Below are 14,359 nucleotides of genomic sequence, written 5' to 3' on the forward strand. Positions count from 1 at the left end.
TACAAAGCACATTTAAGCAAAAAAAAGAGACATTTCAAACATCAGATAAAGTTGTCTATGGAGCAACTTGATTCAGCCCAATGTGCGTCGTCCCCGCGTCGCCCTCGCGCCTGTCGCCTGACGCCGACTGAACATAATTGAACCCTTTTAGTCACTGCAAGACGCACTTGTTGATGGCATGTTTTAATTGTAATTAAAGTTGCTAAATCCTGCTGGTTGTTGCCAGTAAATGAATAAAGCATCTAGAATACATTCATTTGAAGTACGGGTAAATTAAATTGAACATGTCATTAATGTTAATTATGCACTTATTTCTAAACAGCTCTTTATTTAACAAGTCAATTGCCACCGTTGTGGACTCAAATATTATAATAATGAAATCTATTACCTGTGTAGTTAAATATTCTGCGAGCGACGATCCTCCTCACCATAACTTCTAAAATGTGAACAATGGTCTAAATCTACTTACCATCATCATCATCACCAGCTCAGTATAAGTCCCCACTTAGTAACTTAGTTACATAAGATCGGATCCTACCTTTAGATAAGGTAACTAGTCCTTACCGCGTTCCCTTGGACGCGGAGTATGCGTAAAGCATTCCACTCGCGCAAAAAAAAGGTCCTTAGCCGACCACGCTGGCCAAGTGCGGGTTGGTTGACTTCACACATAACTATATTTAAATTTCTTCGTCGTTAAGTGCAGGTTGCATCACGATGATCTTTCACCATAAGAACGTTGGGTGAATAATGTACTTAGGGTATTCGAAAATCGAAAATCACATTGGTACATGACGGAATTCGAACCTGTAGATAACAAGTCAAGTGTTTAAACCCCTGAGCCATCGACGCTCCACTTACCAAGTCTATGGTTTATCAGACGAGGTCCGTACGGGCACGTACCGGCAGCTGTTCCACCCAGAGCAACTGATCACGGGCAAGGAGGATGCGGCTAACAACTACGCGCGTGGCCACTACACCATCGGCAAGGAGATCGTCGACGTCGTCCTCGACCGCATCCGGAAGCTCGCCGACCAATGCACAGGACTACAGGTACAATCACACACTCCTATTAATATCGTGTTCAAAGTCCCTTTAACAACCAATTATCATACAGCGATACATAATCCCAGGATCTGAAAACTAAAAACATAGCATTTTAAAAAACATATAAAAAATATATTTCCAAAATATCTTCTGGAATCGAACCTTGTACCTTAAAATTAACTGGCATGTTAGGTTTTGGTATGAATGTTTTTGTAATAATTACGAAGCCAACCATGCGTAAAAATTCTGTCTGAAGATTAAGGTCTTCGTAACGAATCGGTCATGATCAGTCTACGATACCGAACATCGTAAGGTCGACTGCGAATCGAACAAAAATTATTTAACACCGCATCTTTGATTTCATTCAGGATATAGTGTCGTTATTGATAGCGTTTTTTAATGCTTAAGAATAATTAAAAAGATCATTTTTCTAAAACAAAAGCAAGCCAATTAAGTATTCCACATTACAAAAACATACGGATATTTCATGGTCTGAAAATCTTGATTTGCTTACAACATTCAGCCACTTTCATTGAATAAACACACATAAATATAACTTATACAAAACTAGTCAACTGGAACTTTTTTTTTGTCGTGAAATCGGATAATTTACGTCTTTATTCCCGCTTTGTAAACAACGGAGTATAAACTGGAGCAAACAGATCTCTCGGAAAAATAAGCTTTAACATATTTGTGACCCATCCAATGACAAGAAATACAACTTATTAAGTTTCTGTCGTTTTTTCTCTCTGTTGAATGTTAAGTTATGTCTGTAGGGTTTCCTCGTGTTTCACTCGTTCGGCGGCGGCACTGGCTCGGGCTTCACATCCCTTCTCATGGAGAGACTGTCCGTGGACTACGGCAAGAAGTCCAAGCTTGAGTTCTCCATCTATCCTGCACCTCAGGTAATTTTACAGACTACAGTATGCAAATTGTCCGTCTTTATATGACTTCAAGAAGTTAACTCTCCTCTGGTTATGGAAAGTCGGAGCAAAATCGCAATAATATCAAAACACTTTTTAAAATGTTTGCAAAATTAAGACATTGTAAAACCTCTTTATTCTTGTCAGCACCCTTCCTGCATCAGCTTGATTTACCACATAGGTAAATGCAATGGTGATGAACATTTTGTGACGTGACTTTTTTCCAGGTGTCTACGGCAGTGGTAGAGCCGTACAACTCTATCCTGACGACGCACACGACGCTGGAGCACTCGGACTGTGCCTTCATGGTGGACAACGAGGCCATCTACGACATCTGCCGACGCAACCTCGACATCGAGCGTCCCACGTACACAAACCTCAACCGACTTATTGGACAGGTAGCCTACTATGCTCAACCTCAAATAAAAGTTTATTACAAGAAATAGACTAATCTATGATCTGGAATAATAATATTAATCTATGATTTTTTTTTCACAGATCGTGTCGTCGATCACTGCGTCGCTGCGTTTCGACGGCGCACTGAACGTGGACCTGACAGAGTTCCAGACGAACCTGGTACCATACCCGCGCATCCACTTCCCGCTGGCGACCTACGCGCCCGTCATCTCCGCGGAGAAGGCCTACCACGAGCAGCTCACCGTCGCCGAGATCACCAACGCCTGCTTCGAGCCCGCTAACCAGGTCACCTGACAATACTTCTAGAGATCGAGATGCGCTATCAATAAACATCGATTAACAATTGAATATTTATTTCAGATGGTGAAATGCGACCCACGTCACGGCAAATACATGGCGTGCTGCATGTTGTATAGGTAAATACCAAATTTCTTTTTTCTCCCTCTCTCTTTGAAAGACATTAAAGCTTGTAAATTCTAATAGCAACTTCTTTTTGTAGAGGAGATGTGGTGCCCAAGGACGTGAACGCAGCCATCGCCACCATTAAGACTAAGAGAACCATCCAGTTCGTCGACTGGTGCCCCACAGGGTTCAAGGTACAAAATTATGCCATCATTAATACGTGATCAAAGACAATATATTCTAGTTTTTATCACATCATTACCACTGATCTCAAAGACGACGGTGACATTGAGAGGGAGCGCAGGGCGTTGTCGGTGAGGGCCAACATGATCGCTCGCAGGTTTGCTCGCTGCTCGAAAGAGGTTAAAATCACTCTATTTAGAGCTTACTGTACGAGCTTCTACGCGAGTAGCCTGTGGGCGAGCTACAAGCAAAGATCCTACAACACCCTTCGCGTTCAGTACAATAATGCTTTCAGAGTGCTGTTGGGGCTGCCTCGATTCTGCAGCGCATCAGGGATGTTTGCAGAAGCGCGCGTCGATTGCTTCTATGCCACTATGCGTAAAAGATGCGCATCCCTGGTGCGCAGGGTGCGAGCCAGCCCCAACACCATTCTACATATGATTGCCAGCAGACTGGATTGTGCATATATCAATCACTGCATAAAGCTGCACGTGGCAAGCGATAATTGTACAGTTTAGAATAACATTTGGATGTATGTGTGACTAACATAGGTATTAAGTTTTTTCTATTACTAACAAACTATGAGCAAAAAAAAAGTGAAGCTTGAAATAAAGTTTATTATTATTATTATTATTTAATACTTATGTTCTATCATCAGGTGGGCATCAACTACCAGCCGCCGACGGTGGTGCCGGGCGGCGACCTTGCCAAGGTCCAGCGCGCTGTCTGCATGCTTTCCAACACCACCGCAATTGCAGAGGCCTGGGCTAGGTGACATTTTATACTGTTTCACTATTAAATTGTATGCCTCTTTCATAAAAATGTTATGGCATGATTATTTTCAACTATTCTAGGCTGGACCACAAGTTCGATCTGATGTACGCAAAGCGCGCTTTCGTGCACTGGTATGTCGGCGAAGGTATGGAGGAAGGCGAGTTCTCGGAGGCGCGCGAGGATCTTGCCGCGCTAGAAAAGGACTACGAGGAGGTCGGAGTCGACTCCACCGAAGGGGAGCTCGACGATGAAAATGAATATTAAATCCCTCGTTTATACCCAAGATAATATGTTATTATAGCAGTTCCGATACTAAAGAACTAATTGCATTCCAAGACAATGTAGCAATGTTGAATGAACTTTTATAGCAATCTAAACTTTTTTACGGCAAAACGGAACGTAAACTTCCGTTTCAATTGACATATGTCATTTTTGTTTGTCAATGTCATTATTTTCAAATTTGAATTCATTCATATTAATTAAATTAATTAGGTTAGAAATTGGTTAAGAAAATTAAGTGAGCTTTTACTGTTTGCATAGTTTCATATTAACAGTACAAACTTTTGAAATATGATTTCCCGGAGTGAAATGCAAAGTTTGTGACTCGATAACGCGTGTGTTTAATCATATGGCATTTATTAATTTACAAAAAAACGTGATAATATATCTAATATTTGTCTTATTGACTTAGTAATAAAACGGAATTCTTTTAAATTTCTTTTAGAAATTACTTAAGATAATGATTTGTATTAAAGTAACATTATTATGAATAATTTATTTTTATCGCACATTAAACTTTTTACACTTAAATCGTATTTTATTTATTGAGTCATTTTATGTAAGGATTTTGAAGAAAACAAATTCAAATAATTTTATATTTTATTTACACTGTTACACTTACATGTCTTTTAAAATTAAGTATGACTACAGAAGAATGTTCCAGAATTATTAATTCCTACAGAATGTAGTATTTACATTGACCTTATTCTATACCCTTATATTTATTATTTTTACATGAAATAAAATTAAACAGCAAAACAGTCTTTGAAGCACCATAAATTAATACATTCGACTGTACTCCAATTTACTAACAAAATCCTGCAGAAAAACATCATCGGCTTGTTGAGAACAGCAAATAAACAATATCATTTCATTGTACCCTTTCCTAGTAAATGGTTATTTACTGCAGATATCTTGAGTGCAAGAATCCTTTGGCACAACTAGGAACATCACAAATCAGTTATGAAGAAGCATACACTACACTTATACAAAAACTGACAATGTACAGGCTGTTTACATTGTTTATTGATTGATAGAATGTTTATCTTTTTAAAAATATGTCAACATAAATGCTTCAGCATCACAGAATTATTCAGTATAATACATACTAATTCCTTTGCATAATATACCTACTTAAGAATATGTTAATTAACACCAAATGTTAGATTTTAAAAATGTGATCTAGTTGAAAACTTTATTTATTACAGATATTCATTGTATAAAATAAGTTGATATGAAAATTTCATCTAAATTACTACAGTAGTCGTGAAAATTTCTAAAACGAATATTTATCCTCTCATAGTTTAAAAACATCTACATAACTGAGGTCACAAGTATTATATAGTTTTTGTCTAAAAACTAAAAAAAAAAAAAAATTGTAGAGAATATTCACAACTGATTTTTACAGTGTGAATATAAAAAATATGTGTATAAAAATATTTCGTGTCAAAATATAAAAGTTAATGTCAGCGCTAGTCTGGCTTGGCGTGTGCGTGCTGTGCGTGTTGTGCGCGCTCGGTGTCGCGGGCGAGGGCGAGCGCGCGCGCGTCGGCCGGCGCCGCCACCGCGCTGGGGAACCAGCCGCGCGGCCCGCGAGCCGACCGCACTACCAGCTCGCCGAACAACCAGTGCCTAACAATGTTCAAATTCTCTAAATCATAATGATTACTGACATTTATTAGTAATGCTAGGTAATGTGCATGACATTTACTTCAAGTCACTTTATTATTTTTTTAATCCATGCCATGCCAGCAAATAGTGGCCTAAGAACGCCGAAATTTCATAGTGACCGTTACCGAAAGGCATCTCGCAAAAATGCGACAAATGAATCTCAATTTGTAGCCTATCCTTAATCAATTGAGAAAACACACTAAAAAAAGTATTTCCCTTCTTTACATCCTTACCTAAGTCAAATCCTTTTTTGTATGTATCAAGGAAAGATTTGTATGTATTGAATTAATTCAAAAACTACTGGGCTGATTTAAAAAAAAAATTTCACCTTTAAAAAGCTACATTATCAGTAAGTAATATAAACTATGCTATTTTATTTTACTTTTATTTCACGCAGACGAGTCGCGGGTAACGGGTAGTGTATATGGATGGATTGTGTTGGGAGGAATATGTTCAAGAATAGTAAAAATATGGCAGTTGACAGAGATATATGGCAGAAGCAGCAAGCAATAGACAGCAGTGTTACCTGCGCTGCCTGGTGGCGCGCACGAGGTCCCCGGGGCGCAGCGCCAGGCGGGGCTCCGCGCTGCAGGGCGCCGCCAGCGCCGCGCGCGGCCGCCGCAGCGGCACCCACTGCCCCCCGTACTCCTCCTGCGCCACGAACAGCCGCGACCGCAGCCGCTTCTCCTCCTTCTGCGCTATCTGCTCCATCTGACACACAACAACCACTTATAGCCCACTTCAATACAAATTAAACTTATCTACATCATTTTTTATTTATAGCTAACTCACAAAAAATAATAAAATAAGCAAAAAAGTGAAGGCTAATTACAAGTTATGGCAAAAAGTCACAAATATAGATTATAATTAAATTCTCTCACTGTTGATTGTATCACATTACATTTATATAAAAAAAAATACCTTTATTGGTTGTGAACACAGACAAAAGAGTGTCCCAAAATTATTTCATAGACAATAACAATAAAAACCAGTGAAATGACTTACTATCACATTTTAAGAATAATAATCATATATTGTATTAATTTTTCCTAAAAAAAACTACGTATTTATTGCGAGGATACTCACAGTAAGGTCATACTGTCCACAACCAAGGCGCAGCGGCCAGTGCAGGCCGTCGTAGCGATGGCTGTGCAGCAGGAAGTTCAGGTTGCAGCGCCAGCCCAGGTCATAGGGGAACACGAAGGTCGGCAGCCCCTGCTCCTCGCGACGGTTCGCCGCCTTCTCCATTATCCAATCCTCAATTGTAGTGCGGTTGCGGAGGATGCCACGAATCTAGAAAAACAAATTTATTTTAAAAACAACCTAATTGTTTTTCTATCTGTATCAACAAAATTACCTGTAGGAATAGTAGAGTGCCTACAGCCAGGACCACTCCTATGGCCATACCGACAGCTAACAGGGTCAGGAGGAGTGTGGTTAGAGTGAGGTAGACGATGGGCTCCTGGCCTGTGCCATTGTGCATATACCACACACGATTGATTGCATGGTAAACACAAATTGACAGAACCTGGAAATAAGTTATGATGCATTAGTCAAGAGGGGATTTTACAAGTAATAAGTGTATTAAATAAATATATAAAAAGTTGCCTGCAATTTGTATGTAAACAGAACAAATTAGTACTAAAGTGGTAAATGCTTTTTTGTTAACACTTAACATAGAACAAGAACAGTGGTAGTGCCCGCTTTAACATCTTAGCACTGCAGGGCCGGCACGCCCGGTGTAATATCACGACCACACAGAAGACAGGCGTCAAATGGAAGCAATTCCGTGTTTCGTCTGATGAGTGTGGTCCCGGAGGCCTAATTTAAGTCCCTTTCTCTAAAGGGGAAGGTGGTAAACCACCCTTTTCTTTTAAAAAGAGGTTGGGAAGAGGAAGTGGATTTGACCGCGGAGGAGATGCATAGGAAGGGGAAATATCCTCTTTATGTGCATATCCTCCTCCGACGTACAAGGGTAGGCAACGCATCGGCAATTTGGAATGTCTATGGGCAGCGGTCGCTTCGCCATTTTGGCGGTTTCAGGTGGCTGCTTGCTCGTTTGCCATCTTTTGTTATAAAAAAAAAAAAAAGAAATGTTTTATGCAGTAATCAGTAAAACTTACAATAGAAGCATGCAAGCATCCAAACACTGCAGATATCAGGAATAGAGTGAAGTAACCGTGGTTGCTGTGCCCTACGCAACAGTTAATCCAAGGACAATGGTGATCCATTTTCATTACACAGTAGCCACCTAAAAATACATGATTTATATAAGCAATATGCTTGTGCCTTATTTGTTAACTGTAGCCTGATCAGCTTGAGCCAAAATTAAAAAAAAAAACTTAACTAACAGCCTATGTGTTCTTTCAGACAATGCTGTCTATTCCAAATTTTAACAAGATCCCTTGAACTATTCTTAAAGTATGTAGTAATATCCGTCCATCCATCCATCTATCGTAAACATTCACATTTATAATATTAGTAAGATCATACATTAAAAAGTAATCTTGCATATTTTACTACAGTAGAACCTCAATATCTCAAACCTCAATAACATAAAAATAACTTCAAAAAATAATATGTTCCCTTCCCATCAGGGTCCAAAACTTCTATAACATAGACCCTTCATAACTTAAAACCTCTATAACTTAAAATATTTTGTGGTTCCTTTGGACTTTAACTTATCGAGGTTCTCCTATATTTGATTTGTGCAAGTATTAAGATGAGTTTTGGGACTGCATTTTATCCCTTATTTTTATTATTATTTATGTTATTAATATATCTTGAGTGTCTAAGCAATAAAATGAATATACTTTATATTGTCATGTCATACTAATGACTTTTAATTTATGATTATTGTACGATAATTACATTGCCTGCAGTGATGTGACCGAGGTGCCTTGTAGCCATTACAAATTGTGCAAAACTGAAGTTTTAAAATGTCCAATTCATTGTCCTGAAAATTAAAAAATAGTTTTATGCACTTTTTATGGCTTTAAGATCAACATGCATTCTTTAAATTTTACTTTTGTAATTTGTATTGCAAATAGAATTTAAATGTTTTTTCTTTGTTAATGTATTTCTAAGTAGTTGCAATTTTTTTTTATTAAATGTCACTTTATGTTTACTTACTGGTCTCCAACCCAGTGGTACAAAGCCAGGTCCTTCCAATAAAGACTGAAGGAAAAAATACAGTGTGGAAACTGCTAAACTTAAAAAGGTAGCAGCATGCAATGCTGCAGAGATGGACGAGTGCGGTGGCCACCACATGCCAATCAGATGTACCATCGCCAATGTTATCAATTTGATGATACCTGGAAAATTCAATGTAAATCATGAATAAAATATATACTAAAGTATATTACTTTAAACATATTACTTACATAAAACCGCTATAGGACCCCAGTGCAGGAGTCTGCGAAATGGAGACGAGCCCATTGCAAACAGTTGCTGCAAGGTTTAGAAAATCCCAGTTTTTTGACTAAAACTCCTGAATTATTTGAAAGTATAACAAAAGCAAAACCTGTTTACATCATTTTTAAAACTATGAAATATAATTAGAATAAGAATTATTTATTTCGAGAACGCAAACCGCCTTTACGCGCACTGGTCATGTTTTATTATTGACATTGTTGACATTTCTCTTTGACTTAAGTGATTCGTTCATAAAGTCAATAAATAATGTTTACAGATAATAATGCCCTTAATCATTCAGTTTCCCAAATTGCAAAATTGTTAATCAGTCATTTTTGATGAACTTCTGTTATGCATCGTTAACAAATTAAATCCTTAACTGTATTCGATCAAACAATAAGTGGAAGTTGAAAGCCTTAACTTAAAAGCACTCTAAAAGCTTAAAAGAATTTTGAATCAATTTAGTAGATTTTGAGTTTGAATACATGGCTACACTAGATCCACGTCACGCAAGCAGTTGTCACATCACATTGCGATATTTTTGTGGCTCTTTTGGGTGTGTGCTTTCTTCATGTGTGTTGTGCTACTTATGTGGATTATTAGGTGATATTCTTGTTTTACCGGGTAAGTTTCGGCACATTATGGTGTTACAAACATCCCCCTAAAAATCTCAACTTTACAGCTAAGTTTATCGGAATGTTACTTAGCATTGTGCACATTGGAACCCGGTGCCTATAAGTTTAATGTAACCTTTAAATTACAGCTATTTGTGGGAAAACAATTCCAAGCAGATGATATGTGTTGATATGAGAAAGCTTTAACTATATCAGTGTGTTTACCTGTTTACCCAGTCACAAATTGAAAGTAGACGTCACACGCAGCGAAGAGTAATGTCTGTCAACCGCTTTGCTAGAGCTGGAATTCGCTACTGGATTTATTCACAAAATACTTTTATCCTTGCAGATTGTGATCCTAAACCGCCAAGATGCCTAAATCGGTAAGTCTATTCATATTTACGTAGCACAAGTACACAACATTAGAATTCGCGCGTCGAATAAATTAATTGTTATAGATGCGTGATTTTACTGATTTCACCATTGCAATGTGACCAGGCGGCATATTAAATCATCCAACATTTGAATTCTCATTATCAAGTGTTGAAAATTTATGGCACAGAGTAAATACGTAAAGTAGCAAGTGTATTTTGAAGTTGTAAGTAATTTGTATGTTAAAAGTAAAAGTGTAGTACTAACGTGAATTGATAAGTGAATATGTCGTAATGTAGAAGAGTTATTATAGGTTATCATGTTTTAAATATAGATAAGATGGAGATATTCTTATGTGATAAAAATTGAAACTTGTAGAATGTAGAACATGCTTGTATTATTATTATCAATGATGTTTTAGGGACATTAATTGTAAAGTTATGTTATTAAGTTAATGGCAAACTGTGAGATAAGATTGGCATTTTATAGGTTCATAACTTAATTTTTACACAATGTTTAAGTCTTGCATCAATACAACACTTGTTGCTTAAAATATCTTATGTATTATCTCTATTTATATACTTTACATTTAAGTTGACAAGGAAAATTTTATTGCTAAAATTGTTGACTGTTAAATTAAATTAGTTTAATAAACATTTTAAAAACAAAGTCAATGTTTGAAAAGGATTACATTGTCAGTTAATAAGTGTGAATATTACATTTTTATCAACTTTGTTAATAGTTCTAGTTAACACTAGTATCATATTTTACTTCTTACTAATATTTTTGTAGCCTAAACAGCCAAATGGATCTTCTTAAAATTTGTAAAAATACAGAGGAAATCCTAGAACACATAGGCTTACTTTTGTTTTCTTTTATTCCACATGTTTTGAGTTGTGGGTGAAAGCTATTAAATAATGAATTTCAAGAAGTTTACCAAATTCAATCAAAGTACATCTATCGTCTCATGTTCTGTTAATTTTTTGCAGATACTCAGTTATTTTAGCAACGCACTTGATTTAAACAGCAATGATAATACTCCGGTTAGTCGTATTTGACAATTTGATTTGCATTTTAATGTTATTTTGCAATTTTACATCTATATGTATGCATATGCTAGATTTCATTCATTAGTCTAATAATTTACTAGAACTCCATTAGTTATAATAAATGTTGTAAATGAATGCAGAATGTATAAATATCATTGTGTAAATATAACATTTTTTTTTTCTTGTAAATAAAACATTCATTGGTATTATTTATAGTAGATTCAAGATGGTTATTTTGTAGTTTTTTTACTACTTTTAAAGAGTGATTACGGAATAGATATTGGTTAAATATGCCCTTTTTAGTACTGTGGAAATAAATATTATTAATTGAAAAAGGTTAAAAAGTTATTATGATTATTAATTGCATTAGAAATAGGAACAGGAATATTACATTGACACAAAAATTCTAAATAAAAAGTGCGATGGGAGCTACATATAAAGATTTTTGCCGTTTCAAACATAACTGATTCTAACTTGGTTACAGTTACTACAGGTTAGTGTTTTAGTATAGTTATTAAAAGGAACTTCCTTAAAATGTTTGGTAGAGTGTGGATAAATCTATGAAAATACGGCCATTTTATATACAGTTATATATTGGTACATAATAAATTACATAGTAAAGTGCATATGATCATAGTGATTCATATCTGATTTTGTATATTATTGCTGTAGTACTCTAGTAATAACTGAACCTCCTCTATGTTCTGTTTGTTTACTTTGTGGAACGTAAATGTTTGTAAATAACCTGTGTGTTTGTGTAGAACATTAGCTATTCAATTATAATTCAGTGTAAGTGTGTTGGTGTGTCAAAGGCAGTGCTCACCACTTGTGTTATATAGTTGAAAATGAAGTTTATTCAAAGTGGTAATAAATTTATCAAAGTGTCTAAGGATGCATTTATACAAGCTACAGTTATTAGAAAAATGGTAAGAAGTGAATCTGTTTTCTTTTTTCTGTGTGATTCATTTATCTTGCAAAGCTTAATGTAATTGTTAATGACTAAATATAGTTTGAATGGAGTCTTTATCGCATTGGCTTACGTTGACAAGCCAACTGTTGTGTAATATCAAAGCTTACGGACAATACACACGATACGTAAATTAATTGTAAAAAAAATTATATCCCAATAATGGTTAATATGGAAAATGTGTTGTTTATCGACACCATAATGTTAAAAGGTAAAAACTTGATCTTTCACAACATGCTCGTAACCATGTGTTGACTACGCACAACTTTCTTTTAACGCGTTTTGCCTGTTGCCGCGCAAAAAGGTTTTCAACGCACTTCCGGTCGAGTGGTTCATCGCGCTTATTATTTCGTCAATGAATGAAACTTTTGTAATCTATTTTAAATACTCTGATATTGATCAATTCATGTCTGTATATTATATCGTTTTACAATTCAAAAAATGTCTTTGGAAGGAGAGAACTATTTTATAAATGTTTACATGACTGTTTTATTAAAATTATTTTAATAGAAAAATATATAAAGAATTGTTTATCATGGCACAAAATCACAGACTAATGTAGATACAGTATAAAATATACTAATATTCCAACTGTATTTTAGTAGTCGTAAACATTAAATTATGAGATACTTTTTACATAATGAACTCCACTATCCGTTTAATCAAGCTTAGCAAGCGAACTTTTCCCTTTAACTATGCTCTTTATGCTCTAATCGGCAGTTCACTTTGTTAGCACATTCATAGCGTTGATCATTATGATAACTTGATTTGTATCGAACGTGATTGGAGTGAGAGAGGAGCATACGATTCATTATGCAAATGTTAGTAGCTTGACTTTTTATAGTAGAATTTTATATCCTAGTGATTCACATAGTTGGCACGTAAACATTTAATTCTTAAATGTTTAATATTGTACCTAATGTGTTAGGAACGTTGAAAAATAAGTGGTCTCTTTTAGTGCTAATTTAATCGACACGAGATGTTGAATACGTATGTAGGCTTGTATGAATATGTTATACGAGTGGAATGTAGATAAATATAAAACTCTGTTTACCTTTTACTTACTTTTATCTAAGTTCTTCTGAAGATTATCTAATGATTTGTGTGTGAGTTAGTTTCTCTTGAGTTTTTTTTATCAATCTAAAAAGCGCAACAGATATGTAATATTAATAAGTAAAAATGTGTTAATAATATTCGAGTAAAAGTTAAGAATTGTACACAATGTAATCTTTTAAACATGCAATTTGAATAAGTAGGCATTTCTGTAATAAGCTACAGACACTAATGAGGGCTGTGAGTTATTTAAGTATGGCTTACAATGCATACCATTAGCATTAATATGTACAAGTCGGTTACAATTCCGCCTCTAACAAGCCTTTGAAGGGATAAACGATGAAACCGATTCCGGTTGCAGGAGTGTTACGAGTTAATCTTGTTAGATGTCCGCTAGTGTGTACGTGCCCTTAAGTACACTAGAATGCGTGTCAGAGGAAGGAAACGGGAAAGTGGAGCGAACGTTATCTGCTTACTGGACACTGCACCCAAGCACTCTGCAATACTTTTATAAACATTGTTCTGTTACAAACACTTCTGATAAATACGACGATTGTTCTGTGTACTCACGTCCTAATATTGCCATGTAAATTATTTTCTACCAATTTTGGTAGTTTTTTAATGAAAATAAAAACACTTCTAGATAATATGTCAGTAAAGATTCAACAGCAAATGCATGTTGTGAAGGTGATTTGATTTTATTCTAATTGAAACATTGCATATAATGTGAATAGGCATTACCAACTGAGTCATTGTGGCGGTTAGAAAAAATGTAGCATGTTGACGTGACGTCATATGCGGGAAGTATTCGTCATGTTATATTAAGTAATGTACGAAAATAAATTAATAAACACGTTTACGTATCGGTTAATACCGAGAATACTTTTGATGTCACATCTAAGGCAATGACGCTCATCCTCGCCACGAATCATTGACCGTCGGAAGATGCGAGTTATAGCAGAGACGTACAACTTTCTGTCTTAGCGGTGATCACACGTCTATGGATATAATGTTGTCTAGATATTTCAATATGCTTTTATGCAGAGGTTCTGGCAGTAACAAACGTAATATGACTACGACAGTAGACGCACTGTAAGAAATGAATGGTTTTTAAATCCGATGAAAAACTATGCAGAGGATTTTTCATTTAGATAATTTATTAATCGCATATCAATAGCAACGTATTTGAACCTCCTC

At 35.9% G+C, this 14,359-nt stretch overlaps 3 protein-coding genes across 3 annotated transcripts in view; 2 read left to right on the forward strand and 1 right to left on the reverse strand.

The window, feature by feature from the left end:
* Window positions 1-4,510, forward strand: part of LOC106103619 (tubulin alpha-1A chain-like) — a 15,583-nt gene extending 11,073 nt beyond the window's left edge. The window contains exons 3-10 of the mRNA XM_013283403.1: window positions 878-1,050; window positions 1,821-1,949; window positions 2,195-2,365; window positions 2,466-2,669; window positions 2,745-2,800; window positions 2,884-2,980; window positions 3,628-3,740; window positions 3,824-4,510. Of these exons, the coding sequence (XP_013138857.1) occupies window positions 878-1,050; window positions 1,821-1,949; window positions 2,195-2,365; window positions 2,466-2,669; window positions 2,745-2,800; window positions 2,884-2,980; window positions 3,628-3,740; window positions 3,824-4,007 (1,127 nt within the window). The 3' untranslated portion in view covers window positions 4,008-4,510. The remainder of the gene's footprint in view (window positions 1-877; window positions 1,051-1,820; window positions 1,950-2,194; window positions 2,366-2,465; window positions 2,670-2,744; window positions 2,801-2,883; window positions 2,981-3,627; window positions 3,741-3,823) is intronic.
* A 139-nt stretch (window positions 4,511-4,649) lies between these two features.
* On the reverse strand, window positions 4,650-9,500 carry LOC106103620 (palmitoyltransferase ZDHHC6). The gene is made up of 8 exons (XM_013283404.1): window positions 9,077-9,500; window positions 8,826-9,007; window positions 8,565-8,649; window positions 7,817-7,944; window positions 7,051-7,221; window positions 6,780-6,986; window positions 6,220-6,404; window positions 4,650-5,654 (listed from the first exon to the last, which is right to left on the reverse strand). The coding sequence occupies exons 1-8, from the start codon at window positions 9,129-9,131 to the stop codon at window positions 5,495-5,497; spliced, it is 1,173 nt and encodes a 390-aa protein (XP_013138858.1). The 5' UTR covers window positions 9,132-9,500; the 3' UTR covers window positions 4,650-5,494.
* A 140-nt stretch (window positions 9,501-9,640) lies between these two features.
* The window catches only part of LOC106103521 (moesin/ezrin/radixin homolog 1), a gene marked incomplete at its 3' end in the record, with an annotated part of 31,276 nt that continues 26,557 nt past the window's right edge, over window positions 9,641-14,359 (forward strand). Inside the window, exons 1-2 of the mRNA XM_013283299.1 lie at window positions 9,641-9,731; window positions 10,071-10,104. Of these exons, the coding sequence (XP_013138753.1) occupies window positions 10,093-10,104 (12 nt within the window). The remainder of the gene's footprint in view (window positions 9,732-10,070; window positions 10,105-14,359) is intronic.

This window comes from Papilio polytes, unplaced genomic scaffold (genome assembly GCF_000836215.1).
Source record: "Papilio polytes unplaced genomic scaffold, Ppol_1.0 DF823731.1, whole genome shotgun sequence".
In the NCBI taxonomy this organism is placed as follows: Eukaryota; Metazoa; Arthropoda; class Insecta; order Lepidoptera; family Papilionidae; genus Papilio; species Papilio polytes.